The 21,026-nt window shown below is 39.5% G+C and overlaps 1 protein-coding gene across 1 annotated transcript in view; it reads left to right on the top strand.

The window, feature by feature from the left end:
* The window catches only part of KCNH5 (potassium voltage-gated channel subfamily H member 5), a 275,740-nt gene that overhangs the window by 72,286 nt on the left and 182,428 nt on the right, over positions 1-21,026 (top strand). Inside the window, exon 7 of the mRNA XM_032482152.1 lies at positions 6,856-7,282. Coding sequence (XP_032338043.1) covers positions 6,856-7,282 — 427 coding nt within the window. The remainder of the gene's footprint in view (positions 1-6,855; positions 7,283-21,026) is intronic.

Raw genomic sequence — 21,026 nt, 5'->3', positions numbered from 1 at the left:
TTAATTCTTTAATACTGTATTTATTTTCTCAATAAGTATTTGGTGCTTACAGTGTGCCAGGAAGTTCTAGAGAGTGTGCTAGGGAAAAAAGAATGAACAGAACAAGATATGAGTACACAATCAGAAAGACACAAATGTCAGGAGAAGGACAGGGGTGTGAAAGAGCTGTAGAACAACACTCCATTTAGAAAGACTAGCAAGTGTATAGGCCCTGTGTTTGAGGGAGCATGGCATATTCAAATGTTTGCAAGTTGGATGGAGAGTGAGCGTGAGTGTTGAAGGATTAGATTAGAGGGGCTAGACCATGCAAGTCTAGGTAAACCAAAATAGATTTTAGAACAGTGGAAGCTATCATATAATTTTAAACTAGGAGTGACTTCAAAAAGGTAATTCTTCTGTGGCGTTCAGAATAGTTTAGAAGGGGTCAAATGAAGGGCTTAAAATTTATTAGATCACTTCAGTAGGGCTAGGAGAGATGCTAATAGCATGGTCTAAGGTAGTGACGGTGCTGATGGAGAGCTGTGAATAAATTTGAAAGATATTTAGGAGTTAAAATGAATAGGGCTTTAAGATAAATTGGATATGGGAGATGTCAGAGAGCGGGGTGACATGAATACTTCTTGGTTTCTGGTTTGTGTAATCAAATGGGTAGTGCTTACCTTTGCTTAGGTATTAGAAAAGAACCAGGAGAAAGGTCTGGAATGGGAAGGTGAAGGGGAGTAGTGACAATTTTTCTTTTTAATGGGAGAGACATGACGTGTTTAAATGTCTATGGGAAGGATGTAGTTGAAGGGGGAGTGGTTGGATTTTTGAGCAGAGTAGAAAAGTTGGAAATACAGTGAGTAGATGAATTTATAAGAAAAATAGTAAAATTGCTAGGTGGTTAGGAGATGCTTTCAGATTGATAATAATGAATTTATAGGGGAATCAGTCTGCCCTATTGTGTGAATTTCTTGAGCAGTTCTTAAACACAGGCCTGAAAAAAGCTGATAATTGAGTTAGAATTCAAATTTTGATACAGGTTATAATGAAGAGACAGAGAAGCTAAGGAATTCAGGAATGTGGTTGTGTTGAAATTATGAGGCCACATAAGGAAGAAGGTGGAGAATGGAGAGGGTTAATCTATTGAGAAAAAGCAATGGACTGGAAACTCAATAAGGTTGAACTGCTATTGAAGTTAGTATAATTGGACCATTTAGCTCAACACAGAAGAGGATATGGTCAGAGAGCAGGATGGTTCAATTCAGGATTTTAGAGTTGGAAGAAGTTTTAGGCTATGACAAAGTTCAGATTATGACCATGGGAGTGGGTGTCTGAGGGAAAGTGAAAAGGTTGTCACAGGTGAATTGGTGAATAAATTGTAAGTCCGGGTTATTGGCACAGTCATCCACATGGAAACTGAAGTTACAGGGGGTGACAGCAAGCTTTAGGTGAAGTTGGATTTAATAACTATTTAGGAGCTATATGAAGTAATAACTTTGAGTTCTCTGTTCTCATGAAATATTTACTCACATAAGTTCATGCAAAACAAAACAGTGACATGTTTCCCAATACAAGAGGTAAATAATATCTAAAAATTGTAAACAATTATGAAATACTATGCACATAAACACAGATGTGCTTTCCCCACATTTGTATCGGTTAGTATTTTTTTTTTCCCACATAACAAACTACTCTAAAACTTGGTGGATAATGACTATCACCATTTGTTTCACTCATTTGTCTGGTTTAACGAGTGATTCTGATGACTTTAGCTCTGTTGGGCTTATTTCAACTATGTTCACTCATGTGTTAGTGGTAGGCCGCTCGGATGGCTGGTGGGTATCTGATCTGAGAGGACTCAGAGGGTGTTCCTATGGTCTCTCATTCTCCTAAAGCCTATGAGATATTCATCATATGGCAGCTGGGCTGGATTCCAAGACAATGAGTGGAGGCTCTGCCTCTTGAGGTCTAGGCTTGGAACTGGCATGGTGTCACTTACACCACATGCTATTGGCCAAAATCGTAACACTAGACTTAAGCAAGTTGGGGAAATAGACCTACCTTTTGATGGGAGAGGATGCAAAGTCACGTTGCCAAGGGGTATGGATACAGAAGGAAATGACCACAGCTACTTTTTTTTTTTTTTCAAACAGTCTACTACACATCCTGTGTGCAAGAATGCAGACTGAGCAAACTGGATATTACAAGTCTGTACTCCTGCTCTATCACCCCCACTTAATTGTCATGTGTCCTTAGACAAGAAAGTTCTTTGATTATTTCTTTTCTGTTTATAAAGCAAGGGAGGAAGAAGGTAGGACAGAATACCAGCTGAGCTATCTGCCTACTGTCCTTAGAGATGATCACATGAGAGAACTGACTTGTAATTTAAATGTCCTTATCATTGCAAGACATTTTTACGCTAACATCCCATATCTCTTTGATGTGGGAATCCACAGAAAAGTCTTGAAGAGTTAATAACACAGAGACGTCTCCTGGATGTTGTTCTTTATGCTCCTATGGCCTGAGGTGCTTGTCAAGTAAGGAAATTGGCTAGAAAGGTGGAAAGATGATGACTGAAAGTTCTCCGTTAATCCCGCTGTGTTCTATTATGCATTTTATGTGTTTGATATTCTCTTCCACCAGTGACCCCAGGGATTTGTGATCTCAGAGCTCAGATGTTAGGATAGAGGCAGAATGCCACTGGAGTGCAGAGAAAGGCACAGAAAGATTGGAAAGTGTGGAGTGAAATCAAGCAGAACAGGAATAAGCAGATAAAACCTGTGGAAAATATAGACTCAAGAGGTTGTTGCAAAAAAGGTGGTGGTACAGAAGGTAGTCGTTTTATTGAGGATTGGCCCACCCAGGTATCCAGTATTATATGGGTTAAATTAAAATTCCCAACAAGAGATTAAGTATAATTTGAAGCCAATGTAAAGGTTATGAGGGTGAGGTATAAAGTAAGTAAAATCTCTTATTTTAGATACAGAGTTGAATGTGACTCTCCCTCCCCTCAAAATCATATGATGCAGAAGAAATCATTAGTTTAAATTGTTTCAGGGTCCTCCTGTGAACGGTGGACACAGGCGTCCTGGTGTTGTGAGGATGCTGGTCATGCCAGAGAGCTGCAGACTCTCCAGGGACCCCCAAGTGCGCCACCGTTGTGCGTAGGCGGAAATCAGAGGGAGGCGAGGTGTTTAATCTCCTTTGGTCAGTGTTTCAGCCAGTGAATGCCTGTGCTTAAGCCAGCATTGCAGGTACTGATGTGATCAGTTAGATTACACATTGTGCTCCAGATATAATGAGGCTCAGAGTGAGGTCAGGTGGTGAAGTGGTTAGGCGCAAGGAGTGTGGAACTAGACTACCTGTATGTGAATCAGCTCCTCCTCTTAACCAGCTGCGTGAACTGAGTTAAATTACCTAATTTTCCTAGGCTATGCTTTAATAATGATATTTACCACATAGGATTATTAACTGCGCTCCCTGCCCTCCCCATCACCCCACACACAGATTCACCCCACTTACATTTACTTGTGTTGTAAAAGATTTTTTCATTCATTTGTTGACTGTATTGACAGCTTAACATATTACTGTATGCCAAGCTTTGTAACTGACTAGGTATATTCCTCCAGGGGTTTAGTTTCCTGGGATGCCATGCATGCAAACAGAGACTTGTAATAAAGTGTTATTATGATAATTGTTGTAAAAGAGATGGACAAAGAGTGTGTGATAACCCTAGAGATAGGAAGGACACCTAACTTTCACAGTGGGGGAAGAGGGTGAGGGGATGGCAATGAAGATGGTGGGGGAGGGGAAGATAAGGAACTGCACAGGAGAAGAGAGTGTTTGTCATAAACTATAAGTAAGAGCCTAGCCCTTCAGAGAGTGAGAGGGAAAAGTGCTTTAAGCAGAGGGGACAACCTGTATTGTGGCATGAAACAGCATGGGCACTCTGGGAGCTGTGTGTGGCTGGAGCGTAGAGACCACGAGGAGGAATTGGTGGGAGCGAGTGATCCTGACCAGACAGGCGGATACTGGGTTTTGAAGGGCTTTTCACGTCATAGTAGGGAGTGAATACCTAATCCTATAGGTAATGAGCTAACATTAGAGACTTTAGATGAGAGGGACATGATTAGACATACATGATGTAAAGAAAAAAAATACCAGACTGGTAGCTTATACAGTGTGATCAGCAAATTACGGGGAGTGAGAATAGGGTAGGGAGGCTGACGGAGAGGCTATTGCTGCCACGCAAGTGAGAAAAAAACATGAAGTCATGACCAAGGTGTGGCCTTGGGAAGAGGAAAGAAGGGAAATTTTTGAGATATTTATTCAGATTAAAAACTTACTTGGGCACTTTGAATGATGAGAGCCTCAGGGCTTGATAACTGGGTGGACGTGGCAGGAAGAGGGGGCTCAGCCCCAGGTCTGAGAGACCGGGTTCATAATGACGTTGTTCTTGAGAGTAGGAGATGGAGAACTGACTCAGGAGACACGAGGGATTCCCTTTGGGACGTCTTACCTTTGAACACTCATGGGTTATCTAAATGGAAATGGACAGCAGGCATTTGGCTTCTGTAACAGGAACTCAGGAAAGGGCTTTGTGCTAAGAAGTAGACCTGTGAATCCTCTGTATACAGAAGTCAGTTGAAACCTGGACACACAGTAAATCAACTAAAGAGACTGACGGTAATCCTGATGACAATCCCAGCATGTAATAGAAGCATGGATAAGGTTAGCCCCAGACAATGATTTTAAAAGAGATGTCAGTTGGGGAGTTGGCTAAAATCTAGGAGAAAGTGTTGTTACAGAACCCATAACAAACAGAGTTTAGAATGCTTATAAAATATTTTGTAACATTTGAATAATGTTAGACATGGCTGTAGAAAATGGTGATTAAGTAGCGGTCAGAGCAGGTGCCCCTCAAGGTGGAACACCTCCTTTTGGAGAAACCTGCCTACATCAGAGGTCAGGGGAGTGTGTCCTCCCTCTAGTTGGGCCTAATTCTAGTAAGTCTTGATTCTCTGCATTTTGGTTGAGGGTTGTGACTATTTTTTAGTTTGGATAGAGATAAAGTTTTCCTCTGTTTTCTCTTCTTTGTTTCTAGTTGTTTTTAGAGAAAACAATTTAGGTAGAAATAATTTTTCTCTGCAGTATTTAAACAGAAGTACCACAGTTCCTTTAAAAATTGGAGCTAAGTGGAAAACAACACCTACAGCAATGCTGTTTTCTTTTTTAAATTTAACCCTATTTGAGTTTCTAATACATTTTGATTATGGATTTCTTTAGAGCAGAAGCAAGGCGTATTTGTCTTAATGTCCCTAGGGCCGAACTCAGAGCCTGCTGTATAGACACGTCCAATAAATACTTATTTTTGTCTCTCTTGTTCATGATTACATAGTTCCTTTTTTGAGAACTTCCAAACTGCCTTGAATCTTCTTCTCAACATCTCATGTCATTGAATTGTGCCAGTTCATTTTCTGAATTTTATTAATGCCACTCTTTTGAACTGTCTGAAGTTCAGTATTGCTCCCCACCTCTCCAAGTGTTCAAGTGAAACGAAAATCGATTGAAGGCTGCAGGCCTGCTGCACTGTTTGAGAGCAGGAATCAAAATAGCCAGGATACCGAGGCTGAGGCAGAAAACTGTCAGAATGCTCCTGCTCCTCTTTTACTTCCACAAGACCTCTTGTTTCTACTTCTCTTTGTTTTCTCTCTCTATTTCAAATTTTTATTTTGCAAAATTTCAGCTATATACTACCATATACAGTGTCACCAAATGCATTTGTAACCTATTTCACTGGAACTGTGAACGACTTTACAGTGCCATAATTAGAGTCTCATTAATGGTATATCTGTTTCACTATACCTCCCAGTTCCTCCAGTTTGATCACAATTAAGCTCAGAGTAAGTTACGTTGGATTCCTTGTCTCCCCGCTGGGAGACAGTTAGCGGTAAGGAAGGAAGTCATGGACTCCAGGAGGTGATGATCAGATGAGAGGCGTCCTGGATCACTGCCTGTCTTCCCCTCCTGCATCAGGGATGCCTTTATCCTCTCTCCCTGGGTGTTTTATTACATGCTTCCAAGAAAGTAACTGTGGGGCCTTTGTTGATTGAATAAAGTCTATGCTATGTTTCCATTTGGGTAATGCTATATTTGGTGTTTTAAGCTTCTCAACAAAATGTGAATTTTCTTGCTGCTGTTCCCTTATCGTATTCTTTTCTGTGACTGTTCCTGGAGGATGATAGGACTTTGTAGGTATGTAACCATTCTAGGTCCAACTCTTCACATTTCCACAGCTTTACAAATTTAATGCTTATCATAACTGTGGCAGGAGGTGGGGAGCCAGCAATGACATTTGCTTTTTCTCCTTCTATGTACAGAATATCCCCTGTTTGCTTCACAGTAAAACTAGGATTCCTTTTCCAGAAGTTTTGTTGCTCATAGCTTTTATAAAGTAAGAAATAAAATTAAATCTTTTAGGGTAGAGGAAGAGTCTTATAGAAAACAGAAATAAAAAATCTGAATTCATCACCCCTTTTGTAAACTCTGTGTAATTTGCATTTGAGCCATTTTCTCCTTTGGTGCTATTTATACTGCACTTACAAACATAAACTGGGTCTTCCTTAGCTAATGAAAAGTTTTTAATCTAATAATTCACAAATGTCTTATTTGTTGGTGGGAAGGAATCTGCATTTTAAAAAGTTTCTTTATCACTTCAGCTTTTTTTTTTAAATTGACTTAAAGTCAGAACTGTATTATGTGTGTGTGCTTAGTGTATAAATGGTGATTGAATTCATGAAGGTGAGCCATTGTCTTGTTTCCCCAGCCTTCTCTTTTCTGAAAGTGTTCTGTCATTTCTTTTCTTTCATTCAGGGTATCAGCAGTCTCTTCAGTTCTTTAAAAGTGGTGCGTCTCTTGCGACTGGGCCGTGTGGCTAGGAAATTGGACCATTACCTAGAGTATGGAGCAGCGGTCCTTGTGCTGCTGGTTTGTGTGTTTGGACTAGTTGCTCACTGGCTGGCCTGCATATGGTACAGCATTGGGGACTACGAGGTCATTGATGAAGTCACCAACACCATCCAGATAGACAGTTGGCTCTACCAGCTGGCCTTGAGCATTGGGACTCCGTATCGATACAATGCCAGTGCAGGGATATGGGAAGGAGGACCCAGCAAGGATTCACTATACGTGTCCTCTCTCTACTTTACCATGACAAGCCTTACAACCATAGGATTTGGAAATATAGCTCCTACTACAGATGTGGAGAAGATGTTTTCGGTGGCCATGATGATGGTTGGCTGTAAGTATCTTTTATAATATTTTAAAATTATTGTTGCTGGCGGTTCTCCAGGTTCCAGTTTCTGACAGGAGTGAAATGAAACTATTTTGTCTTCAAAAAGGTGTTTAATCCACATTATTTACATTGGTTTAATTTTTATCCAGCCTCAGAAAATGAAAATGTGAAATAATATATTTTACTTTTTTGAACATATTAACACGTGTAAAACAGTGTGGATAGAGTGATACGAAAATCAGAATAAGAACTCTTTAATTCTGTTCATAGCATTGTACTTGACAGAGCTATTTCCAAAAGGAGACCAACATCTAGAAAGGCAGCATCTAGCATGTTCTATAGGTTTTGTTGGCAATCCATTGAATTCTGAAAAAGCAGACAGGATCTGACATGAGATACCCTGTTTAGGAAATGTTTGAGTTAACAATTGAATTCCTGAATTAAAGTTAATCTCAGGATACAGTTTTCTGTGGGTTTTTACAATTAGGACTAGTAAGAGGTTTAAGTATCTAGTCTCCATTATAAAATTCTAGGTTGAATATATATGCTAGTCCGAGAGAATGAAAGGATTAGTAAATATAAGCTCATTCAGCAATGACCGAAGTGTCTAGGATGTAGCTGTATACCTGAGTATAGGTGTCTTGATGGTGTTCTTGGGAGTAGAACGCTCCCTAAATGAGTGAAAGACTGTGTTGTACACTCAGACTGAGGCTAGATGATGCAGAAGACCAGAACATTAAGGAAAAACATGCCAAAGAAGTTGTTTTAAAAGATTTTGAGGGGGACTTCACTGCATTCCACACCTTTATGTTGACTTAGATGATTTATCCAAGCCTAGTTCTGATACCCAGAGTAACCTTAAGACCATCATATGGGAGATGTGATTAGTGCTGTTAGCACCTGTTAAGCCTCTGGGTCCTGGTCACTGGTTTTTGGTCTGAACCATCCTTTTTGAGATTCAACGTCAGATAATTTTTATATTTTGACCCCAGTGGGAAAAATGTTAAGAGTCCAGGAGTGTCAGCTGGCCCGTGAAAGGTCAATGTCCTGGGCCTGAGCAAGGTAATAACCAGAGTCCTGAAGTTTGCAAGCTGTTGAAGCACTGATGTTAACAGTTGGTCAGCCTTCCTCCCTCCCTACTCCTTCCTGCCTCTGTACTCCTTTGTACAGGTACAGAAACAAGAACACACAGGCTCTCTTTGCTGTTTAGAGGTAACAGAGAGAATGAATTCCAAGTGCTGTTTGCTCCAGAGGCTTTTAGGAGGAAAATGTTCTTACATACAAAGAGATCCTGATGCGCTCTGAATTAAACTGCTGCCTACACACCAAAAGTGGTAAGATACATTGGCAAAAAAGGTGCTTTGTAAATTCAGAAGACAACATTTTGTCAGATGCAGTATTTACTACCGTACTACTTTTAATATTTATATAATGCATTTTGCCTTATACTTGAGCATAGTTAGGTTAAAAAATTATTCTGAAGTAATTATAGATTCACTGGAAGTTGCAAGGTTAGTATATGAGGATGTGTCCTTCCCCTAGTTTCCTCCAGTAGTCTTATCTTCTATAACTAGTATCAGAACAACGTTGGCATTGGTACAATGTGCATGTATAGTTCTGTGCTGTTTTATCACGTGTGTAGATTTTGTAACTACCACTGAAATCAAGATACAGAATTGTTTCATCACCAAAGAGATCTCCCTCGTGTTATACCTCTTTACTTGCTCCTTCCCCTAAGCCTCCCTCACCCTGGCAACTACTGATCTATTCTTCACCTATATAATTTTTTGATTTTGAGAATATTGTATAGATGGAATGGTGCAAAATGTGACCTTTTGAGACTGGCCTTTTCCACTTAGCATAATTCCCTTGAAATCCATCCAAGTTGTTAAGTGTAATGATACTTTGTTCCTGTTTATTGTTGAGTAGTATTTCACAGTTTGAATATACTTCTATTTAACCATTCATCTATTAAAGGGCATTTTGATTATTTCCAGGTTTTGACTGTTACAGTAAGCCTGCCATGGACATTTGTGTATAGTTTTTTTTTGTTTGTTTCTGGACATAAGTTTTCAGTTCTCTGGGATAAATACCCAGGAAGGAGATTTCTGGAACATGTAGTAACTGTTTTTTTTTTTTTTTTTTTTTTTAAGAAACTTGTCTAATTGTTTTCAGAGTGAACATACTAGCATAGTTTGATTTTTTCAGCAAAAGAATAATGGAAAAATAAAATCTATGTGGAGTTAAAGGACACCATTATTCACTTTGTTTCTCAGGCCCCAAACCTGGGAATTACCCAAGATTCTTGTTTTTCTCATATATTACATTTATTTGTAACAAGTCTTGTTGGCTTTACCTTCAAAATGCATTTGATTATTTCTCTGCACTTCCGTAGTTTACCACCCAAGACCAGCTCAGCACCATCACTGGCCCGGACTTGCAGTAGTCTCCTATATGCTCCTTTTGTTGTCACTCTCGCCCCACAGTCTCTATCCAGAAGGTACTAAGATCACACCATTCTTCTTCTCAAAGCCTTCTGATGTTTTATACTGCACATAAAATAAAATCCAGATACCCTGCCCCTTTAATCAAAGCCTAAATGGTCTGACCCTTGCCTGCCTTACCCACTTCACTTCCTACCATTGCCACATACTCTACTCCATCCAGTACAAACAGAATGCTCTGTACAAAAGCAGTTCTGTCTCGGGTTTCTTGTACTTGCTTTTCCCACTGCTTATAACACCCTCCCCTGACTCATGCCCTGAATTCATGCAGGTCTCCACTCAAATCACTTCTTTGGAAATTCTTCCCAGTGCTACCCTACTATAAAAAGCCACCCCAATGCCACTCACCCTTATTCTCTGCCCTTTAACCTTTTTCTTCCTTGTATCTACCAAGACCTGAAGCCATGTTTACTCTGTTTTTCTTTTCTTCAGAATGTAAACTCCATGACAGTTTGGAGGCCGTTCTCTGTCTTTTTTGCTTTTATATACCCAACTTCTAAACAATTCTTAACACCATGCTCAATATCAATTTGTCATATGAATGAATGAAGCTGGAGATGTCTCTGATGATCATAATGAGGATCTCCTGTCCTTGAATCTATTCCAGTTATGTCTTTGATGAAAATACGCCAGAAAAGTGCACACTCTTCAAATTGTAGCCTTGGTTCCTTTGTGAGAGGAACCTGGGGTGAGCTCACCTGTCCTGTCTGTCTTTGATAGTGTAGTAGCTCCCTTAGCTGGACTGCCCCAACTTTAACCCTCTCACAGGGCTGGATAACAAGTTCTGAGGGGCTAGTCAGTAGAAGCACCAACAACACTTTCTCCCACCACTTTTTACCTGACTCTACTTACACTGGACATTTTCACATAGATTCAGTTGAGTTTTTTAGTTCAGAGTTGGCCCCATTCTTCTCTGCTTCAGGTATGACCAATTATATTGCTACATCAAAATGTCTTTCTCCTCTCTTCTTCAGTTCCTGTTTTGGTTTCCAGATGAAGATCTGGTCTTAAAGTTGATCCCTTTCCTTACTGAGTTTCTGCCATCTCCTTTCAATACCTGAATAGTTGTTTTCTGTTATAAAGCAATTTCTGACATCTTTTTACCTGTTGACTTTGGTTTTCTTTTTATGCCTCTGAACAAATGTAGCTTCTACAGCCAGTGTTCCAAGGAGATGCCTTTTGATTTTCTTCTTAGTCCTTGGGTCTTTAGTAATTTCATGGCATGTTTCCTTCATAACAACTCAAGAAGATGGTAGAAAACTGTTAGGACCCATGAAGTGTTACAGTAACTTCTCACAATTCCAAAACTTATTAGACACAGATGCACAAATATCAGCCAAATTTGGCTATTGCAGCTGTTTGTAATCTTGGTATCATTTTTTTCCTGCTATCACACCAAGGAAAACAAACAAAAACAAACCACCAGTGTTCCCAGAACCCAATATATGTTTTCAGCTATAGACCTAATCAGGGATTTAATTGTGTGTGTGTGTGTGTGTGTGTGATGGAAAAGGAGAATAAGGGAAGAGGGAGATCGAAAACAGTTTCATGCTTTCAGTTGTGCTAGTGTTCTTGTCATTCTGTGCTGGCTGTTTGAGAAACAGCAATGATAACCTAGTAACTCAAGAACTGAGAAAGATGTTTTGTCACAGATTTAAGAGAGACACCAACTTCCTCTTTTCTGTTGAGAAAAATAGTCACAACTTGTAAATTATAGCTTATTTTTTTCTGGAGAAAGTAATCTGAAATTTTTGTGCCTTCTAGCAAAATTTGAAAATTTCAGCAGCAACAATTCCAGTTCCTAGATCTTTCCTGAGTTCTCTTCTTTCCCTAATAGCTTTTCCTCTCAGACTCCTGGGTTCTTTCTCCCTGATGCTCAATTGCATGTAGACTCTGTCCTGGAACAGTCTTAAACTTCTCCTTATTGGTATCAGGCAAATCTTCAAACAAGGTGTATGACAATGTCCTGCCTTCAGTCCCAGTCGTCTTCTGTTTCCTCCTCACCCCTTCTATGTCAGTAGGACCCCAGGGTGTTTCTCTTACCGGCTGCCTTAGGATTTCCTAGGCTTATATCCTTTGTCCCTACATTTGCTCAAGGTGGGGATTCCTCCTGCTCAGATTCCAAAACTGAAAGGGTTGTTTGGATCTTTCCCACGTAGGTCTACCAGCATGTGTTCTCGACCTCAGACTTGTCTTTTCTCAGTTTCGTTGTGCTCTGTGCCTCGAGTGAACTTCATGGTTCTTGTAGCAGCCATAATTATCCCAGGACAGTCAGCTCCCCCTCATTCCTCTGTGTCTTTTCATTCATGAATGAACCTGACTACTCTGCCAATAGTCACTAAATTCACACTAAAGGGCTTTTGTAAAAGAGGGTATTTTTGAAGTTTAGTTCTGCAGCAGTTGTAGAAAATACCATACCTCTTTAAAAAATACCAAGATGTGGGTAATCTCTGCTAATTTGCTCAGTAAATACTTAATGATGCCTTCCTGAAATGTTTTCTAATCCATTTCTTTCATATAATCTTATTATTGCTTTCTTTGTTTCAAAGATTAGCAGGTTGACTAATTTTGTCTCTATGCAGAAAGCACTTTAGTACACTGATGATTTGGTTTGATGGCTATAAAGCAGGAATATGTGTATGGAATTTTCTGATATAATTATCCTCTTTGTCTTAATGTATTTTTATGAATCCTCTCTTGAAGATTTATCAAGAAAGCAAGTGCTTACTTAGCTCTTTCTTCATTATTAAATAATCACATAAATTGTATTTTAATTTAATCCAGTCATTATAAGAAACTATACATTTGCATCTTTTATTACAATTTTATAAAAAAAGACACATAAAAATGTTATCAATAACTCTTTGCCATGTATAATTTATGTCCACCATAAATTTGTTTTGTTTGCTTCGATTTATTTTAATATACTATAAAATATTAAAGACATTAGTAAACATGTAGACAGCATATTTCAAAGGACTGTAAGATTGAAATTTAGATATTTATTTTGTTTAGAAACACTTTTCACTCTGTCCGTTGTAGCCTGCTTAGTTGCTAAGTTGAGGCAGCCTGACTCAGGTGGTATATGACAGCCAGAATCTGTCCCAGCAGGATGCCATGCAAACTAAGTCTTAAAAGTAAAACAGAGCAAAACTAAATACTATAAATATGAAAATTGCTGAAGTTTAATTTGTAGAAAGGAAGCCCAGTCATAATAATGCCAATGTACAATTTGTAAATAAGATGTGATTGATAGCCCAGTCTATGAACTTTGTGTAATTGACTGGTATGCTTTATTATGCATCAGGCAAATGGGTTAGCAGATTTAGAACAACAGGAGGACCATCTGCCAGTGGAATGTCTGATGGGAAATTTGAATCTTCATGTGGGTGGTTAAGAGACACCGAGGAACACTTAGTTACACACTGGTCACTCAACATCGTGCAAGGGAGGGAGACTGACGCCACATATCACATTCCCCAGTTGATGGGCTCATTTAGCACCCTCGGTGGAGTTCACATAAAAGCCAAGCTGAAATTAGAGGCATTGCCCTTACCCCTCTCCATAGGAAAAGGAAATAAATACAAGATGGTAAGACTCAAGAGATTGGGAGAATATACAATGAGGTGGGAACAAAGGCTTGTGTAACCTTGGATGGTTTTTGGATCTCTTCAGGTTTTAGTTTTTTTCATTTGTGAAGTGCAGGAGTTGAAATAAATGACTTTTAAAGTTCCTTCCAGTACTAACATTATGTATATCTAAGATTCTGCTAATTCAGTTTTGCCACTGTCCACAGAATTCGGCTGGTTATTGGAGATGAGGTTTATATGAAAAAAGAAGGGGTGTCACTTAAAAGTTTTAGGGCTTTTCATATGTGGTACCTACCTTGTTTTATGGATAGTAAGATGTGTCTTGTAGGAATATAGTCAGTAAAGAGTTGAGAGGGAAGACTGTCAGGAAATATTACAGAGAAAAGAAGTAATGCTTTTGGAAGGAGCAGTGTTTTTCTGGATGGAAGTTAGGCAGCTGGGAAGACTGAAGGGCATTTACCTCAGGGCATAGGAATGGGTCCCAGGGAGAGTGCCCAGCGGGGACTCTGAAGGATGTTTGGCCTGCACAGATAGCTAAGCAGGGTTAAAAATGAGTTGTTACATTTTTCCAATAGTTAAAAAAATTCCTCTACAAATCTTAATGTGAGACTTTAGTGACACAGATATAGGATTAAGTTATATGCTGATTTTTTTCTTGCCCTTGCCGTGGTGTAGGTAGGAGATGGAGTGTGAAGATGTTGATTTTCATTTCTGGTTTTAGTTTTAGCCAGATGGAGAGAGCTTTAAGCTTAAGGTTTATTTTGGAAACTGGGTCAGTTCTTTGTATTTGCTTTACCCTTGCTTGTAGAAAAGACTTTTTCTTTTATTCTCTTTTCTTTAATGAGCTGAGTATCCTATGAAGAAAAACATTTTGTGGAGCTCAAAGTTCGGGGTTATAGGCACCTTTTTTCATGGTGTAGTAGTTTCAGATATGCAGTCCAGTAGTTTGAAAAAGACAATGTGATGTGGACTTTATTCCCTGTTTCTTATTCAAAAAGAACTTGTATCTTTTGCAGGAATGTTGTTTTATACTCAGGATTCTTTTTATGCCTAGTCACATTTTCACAAACCTTCTCAGATTCTATAAAGTTCGAGTTTTCCCAGACGACAAGAAATTTTCTCAGTTGCCTGTTAACTAGCCTGGCCTCTTTGCAAGGATTTGCTCTCTGTAACTACCTTGTGTCCCTGTGTCACTCAAAATTATTGAATTCATTCAGCATTGTGCCAGGTGTTCTTGCAGTTACTGTCATTAGGGAGATAAATTAGATACTTCCCAGCCCTCAATAAGTTAGTGGTATGGTGAGTGTCAGACAAAAAAATCACTGAATCCTCTCTGTCTCTCCCCTCCAGTTCTTTCCAAACCCATCCATGTCCCTATCCCCATCTCCATCCCCATCCTCATCTCTAACCCCATCTCTATCTCCATCCCTGTCTCCATCTTCATCTCCATCCCCATCCCCATCTCCATCTTTATCTCATCTCTTTTTAGACTGTGAACTAAGAACTAAGGCTTTGAACAGGTCAATAAAGAACTTGAGTGGAAGAGTAAAGCTGTAAGAACAGGGTCTGTGTTTGTTCTGTTCACCGTATGCTTATCACAAAGTATTGTGTCTAGTTGTTGGTTGTGCTCATTAAACATATGTTGAATAAATGAATAAATAAATAAAGTTCATCTAGCTCAGCCTGAGGCATCCAGGACGGTTTCTAGGAGGAAGTGACTCGAGCTCAGAGAACTCAGTTAGGTAAACGAGACAGACCTTGAGTATATTCTGGGTAAAGAAAACCCATGTGAAAAAACATAGGCATGAACTGGGTTGACCTTCGTACTGTACTCTGTGTATTGCATTTTGGCTTGAAGGGAAAGTAGCTGTGGCTAGAGAGGAAGAAAGGAACCAAGATGTCAAAAGGCCTTGTATAGCTTGATAAGGAGTTTGTCTTTTATCCTAAAGGTTGTGATATAAATAAGAATTTTATTCTTCAGTGTGGAAGATAGATTGGGACAGATAGAGGCTGTGGGCAGAGAAACCAGTTAGGAGGCTGTTGCAGTAATCCAGGAAGACATAAACTGAGGTGGTAGGGAGATGGAGGATGGTACCGCTTAGAACTTGGCAACACCTTTTGTTTTTTCCTATAAAGGGCTAGATTGTAACTGTCTTAGGCTTCACAGGCCATAATGTCTCTGTTGCAACTACTCATCTCTGTAGTGCTAAAGCAGCCATAGATGGCGCAAGAACGAATGAGAATGGCTGTGTTCCAATACAACTTGAAACAGGTGGCAGGCCAGATTTGACACATGGCCCATAATTTCCCATGGCCTCACATAGACACTATAGTTTCTGACAAGACCACGGACTTTGGAGTCAGACAAATCTAGGTTCAATGTCTTTTTTTAATCACTTATTAAGAATTTATATCCAATATCTAAACTGTCAACTATAAAATAGAGATAGTAGTCCCTACATCACAGAGTTATTTGAAATAGTCAATCAGAGATTGTATATAAAGTTCCTGAAACATTTTTTTAAGTTATTATGGTGATGACATAAATGAGTGGGACATGGTAGAAGGAAGAGTTTGGAAGGACTTGTAGATTTCTGGCTAATTCTGGTTAATTGTGTAGCCAAGTGAATGACAAAGCTCTTTTCTAAGATAAGAAAGAAGGAGCAGGTATTACTGGGGCAAAAGGGTTGTTTTTCTTTGGACACGTTGAGTTTGAGGGTCCTGCAGGTCATTTGTTGGAGACAACCATTAGGTTAGAAGTGTTAGATGTCAGAAGTATGGCTTTGGGTTCCAGAGATAAGAGGCACTGAGAGATACTGTAGAGAAAGTAATTGATGTCAAGAGTGTGCAGGATGAAGTCAGAATGAATCTGGCCAAGGGTGGACACCAGAGGAAGGAGAGCCAGATAAATTAAGAAGAGAACCCAGAGGGGTAAAAAAGAATCATGATTCCAGAAGAAGAATTTGTTGCTAATAACATATGAGAGAACTTCAAGAAGGAAGGAGGCACTGTAGGACAATGGACATCAAGCCAGGGGAGATCTGGTTGGCATTAGGAGGTCATTGGTGACCTTCTGTGACTACTTTCATCGGATAGTTTAAAGGAGGGAACCATAGGGGCATTTGTCTTTATGAGATCTAAACTTTTTTTTTTCTTTGTGAAGGAAAATAATTTTATCAACAGCCATTAACCTAGTGCAGGTAGGCTATACTTAGTATTTTTCACTGCCAGTGTTGCTTTTATCTAAATCAACTTTCAAGTTCAATAAAATACATTTAATTTGGATTATTAGGCATATTACATATGCTTGGAGTTTCTTTTCATGTTACAAAGTAGAAAACAAAAAATTGACTTTGAGAGAAGTTTTTATGAAATTCCACTTTCTTAGAACAGGTGTTTTAGCCAGGGGAGAATTTCACTTACTGAGGACTACAGGATGATTTGGGACCTTAGAGTAAATTTAGCTTTGATTTCTATGAATGTGTATATTGCCTGGGACAGGCTGTTACTTTGCAGGAGAAGTGGTGCTCTGATGTAGAGAAACACTGGGGACTTTCAGAGTCCTTGCATATGAGGTATCAAGGATCAGTTGACATAGGATTTAAATTTTGCAGGAGATAAAATACTTAGATTTTTTTCACAGGTTGGAAGACTAACAGATCCGTAGATGAATATATTTAGAACATGTTAAAAAAATGTCCCCAAAGTCCTTTTTTTATGCATGGATTCAAGAATGTTTTGGAATGCTCCAAGAGAGGATTTTCTGTGGGACACTTTCTAAACCAACTGGTTACCCAGTGACTACTTCCTACTTATTTATTTAATATTTATAAAAATTGTGATCACTGAGGTAGGCCTCCCTTGGAGTTCAGGTGGCAGGCACACGGTCCTGCCTTTGGGCTATGTGTGTAGGTAAGAAGATTTCTATGGAATGAGAACTATATCCAAGTTGACTTTCAGGAAATACTGGAGGCTTTTAGAAATTCTCTCTGAAGCTAGCTCTGGAACTACCCTTTTAGATCCTATCTTCTTTAAACTGAATTTATGTTTAACAACCCCCAAAAGTCTTAATCTGTGAAAGTCTAATTTGGGAGCCTTACGGATTTAAAAAGAATGTAAGGGAAGGAAACTTAAACTCAGGCCTCTAGTTAGACTTTAGCAAAGGAGATAGTTCTAGCACTGACTCTTTTAATGAGAATTTAGGGTGGAAGCCAAGACTCAGAAACTTTTCTTATGCTGAGCTGCTTATGTGTTTTCTTGTCAGCTTTCTTAGAAAAGGCCTTAAAGGACCTTCATACTAGGTGTGTTCCCCCAAATCCCTCCCCGTAGGAGGGCCTACGCAGAGAATAACCTACACCTCTCCCCATCATTACACACACTGACACTTCAGATCCCATCATCCCTAGAACACTCCCAGTCTGGATCTACCTGCCTCTTTTGCTCCTGTTTCAGGATTGCTGAGCACCAGCTGCAATGGCCATTTGAACAGCTGCCACTGAAATGCATGGTTCACAACCTTATGAATCTTTACTTATTTTAGGTCATCTCTCTCTCACATTTGCTGTGCAGCTATTCTTATGCAACTCTCCATATGTCTTCTTCCCACTTCTCTAAACCTATGACCACCCTTCATCTCAGCAGATGGCCCTGCTTTTATTTCTCCAAAATAGAAAGGGCAACTATGGCAAACACACACTCCTTTTGTTCCTGACCCTTCTCTGAAGAAGGCAGGCTAGAGGAATGATGGGGCTGAGAGGGAGGGGGTGGGTAGAACACACACAACCTTGCAGGCCAAAGAAGTGACTCTTCTTCTGAGTCAGATGGGAAGACTTTTTGAAGGTTTGGGACCAAAGAGTGGCATGATTTGTCTTATGTTTTATAAAGATCAATCTAACGGCTGTGAGGAAAATGAACTATTAGGGGACAAGGATGGAAGAGGGCAGATGGGTTAATAGTCAAAGTGAGAGATGATGGTGGTGGTAGTTAGAATTGGTTAGATTCTGGACCAATTGTCAGAACCAACAGAATATGAGGGTTTGAGAGAAAGTGGAGGTCAGGGTTTACTTTTGGGCTCTTGGTGCAAGCAACTGTGAAGCTAAATTGTGCGTGGTTATTTGTCATGTCAAGTGGGCAGTTACGTGTATGAATGCAGAGTTCTGGGAAGTGGTCCAGGGGGTGGGTAGGTTTGTTTTGTCTCTTGATGTTTTATTTCCTCCAATTTTTTGTCCTTCTTTCTTCCATCTTGTCCATCTCTCTCTGTCTTTCTACTTGTTCTTTCTCATCAGTGCATAAACATGCTCATGTCTCTTCAATCCTAAAAAAATACACATATGTGAACAAAACACTCAACTTTGCACTCTCTTTAACTATTGACTATCTACCAATTCTTCTCTTTTTAAGCAGGCTTCCTAAAGCGTGTATATTTACTTTATTATCTCCATTGACTACCTATTTTTTTTTAAAGTACAGTCAGTTACAATGTATCAATTTCTGGTGTACAGCACAATGTCCCAGTCATGAACATACATACACATATTCATTTTCATAAAAGGTTATTACAAGATATTGAACATAGTTCCCTGTGCTGTACAGAAGAAACTTTTAAAAAATCTATTTTTATATATAGTGGCTAACTTTTGTAAATCTCAAATTCCTAAGTTAATCCCTTCACACCTCCTATCCCTGGTAACCATAAGGTTGTTTACTACGTCCATTGACTACCTGTCGAAAGTGGACTTCTTCTCCTGTACCACCTCTCAAAGCGCATCTGCTGGATTTCACAGACGCCTTTCAACCATTTGGAAACATCTCCCTCAGCTTTGTCAACCTAAAAATCAGTAGTCTAGTTCAAGAGGCGAAAGTGTTTATTTGGAATCAAAGAATTACAATTGGGGGTATACAGATATAGGTAGAAACCCAAATAGTGTTCTGATTATAGGAGAGGAGCTCTGAATTTTTTCTTAGACGAAAGAGAGGAAGATGAGGTTAGTTCTTTTTTAAGAAGAGTTTATTGGTAAAAGATGATGTAAAGCTAGATTTGTACTTCAGTGATTGGTCAGTGAAGTGGGCACTAGGTTAATGTTCATATGTCTATCTTTTCAACAGACAGGATATTCTGGTTTCTCTTGCTGACTTCTTAGAATGGTACAGAAAATCCGACATGCACGGCTGCTCCTCTGCAATGGCTGCTCTGGCTCTATTTGAGATGGCTCCACTAATGTCATCTTTCACAGCTTCTTTGATGTTTATCTCTCCCTGGTTCCCCTCCCACTGCTCTGGCTATTTATTCTCTGTTTGCTTTGCTGGATCATTATACTCTGTCTGTCTCTTAAATATTGAACACTGTGATACTGGGAACAAATTATCGAAAGATCAAAGGCAGCTCTCCTGATAGGCTGAGCAGTGTCTCCCTACACAGAGTGATTTATGGGGAGCCAGCCAACTTTCAGATACCTCCCTGATCACTTTGCCTGATGAGCCCTCTTTGCATGTCCTTCCCTCCAGAAGGCCCCTGTGAAAATGCTGTTTTGTTCTCTGAAAGGTGTGTCTCTAGCCCCTGTCAGCATGTCAGCACAGACTGAGTTTCAAGCTAGCTCACTGTCACAATGAAGAGAAAAGAGATGCTGAGATGTCAGAGGAGAGTGGAGAAAACATTGGAGAAAAAACTAAGCTCGCTTAGTTTGGCAGGCAGGGGCAGGAAGTAGCTGAGATGATGATGCCAAGAGGGAAGAGACACTTCAAGAAGGATACTTTTTCTTCCTAGCTCTATGGTGAGAAGATAATCAGGGTTGATAATTCATGCTCCTTTCCTGTTGTTTCCTGCTGCGAGAATTTTCTTCCAAAGTCTGTCTAAAGGATCCCCATCCTCTGTTATATCTCATTATCCCTTTGTTATGGTCTGTAATTATATTCTTTAGTTCTTTCTTTATATGTTTGCTTCTTCTCTCTCCAGCTGAAACAGGAGCCAGGAAGGCAGGGAGCTTGTCTATCTGATTCAACTCTGTATCCCTGATATAACAGGGGCGTAACAGGTGCTCAATAAATTTAGAAACAAACAAATGGATTTTGGTACTTGATATATGAAATGTAAATTCAGAGCAGAGAAAAACCACACTGGTTCTCCAGACCTGTTTTTAGTGGTGGGTTTAAATAGATATATGAAGATATAGATAGATCGCTTAGTTTGTGACTTCCCACTTCACTCTTTTCCACTATTCAAAGCTCCCTTTGATGCTGTTTCTGTTCTGTAGTTGTACCTGTCGCTCTAAGTCTGTCACGTCCCAGAATTCTGGATGGGAAAAATAATACACTTCTCTATTTTTTTCAGATTTCCCCTTAACCTATTTTAGTTTTTTTTTTTCCACACCTGTATTTTTTTCTATTCTGCCCACCTGTGTTTCACTGCCCCTTCCCCTGACCCCATGTTTTCTGGGAAAAGAGCTAAGATTTAACAAGAAAAACAAGGTACAATAAGACTAACAACAGAAAAAGCTACTTGATGTCTCAGGGGCCTGGCGCTTGCAAAGGAAATCTATGCTTTCAAGATTATTGTGTTGGCTGTGGGCTTAAAAAAGGTCCAATTTGAAACTCAAAGCTATGCTGCTTTCTTTGTTCTTAGCTGTGTTTGCATTCCTCTTGAAAAGGGACTGCCACTGT

Source organism: Camelus ferus, chromosome 6, assembly GCF_009834535.1.
Source record: "Camelus ferus isolate YT-003-E chromosome 6, BCGSAC_Cfer_1.0, whole genome shotgun sequence".
NCBI lineage: Eukaryota > Metazoa > Chordata > Mammalia > Artiodactyla > Camelidae > Camelus > Camelus ferus.
This window is presented reverse-complemented; position numbering and strand designations above follow the sequence as displayed.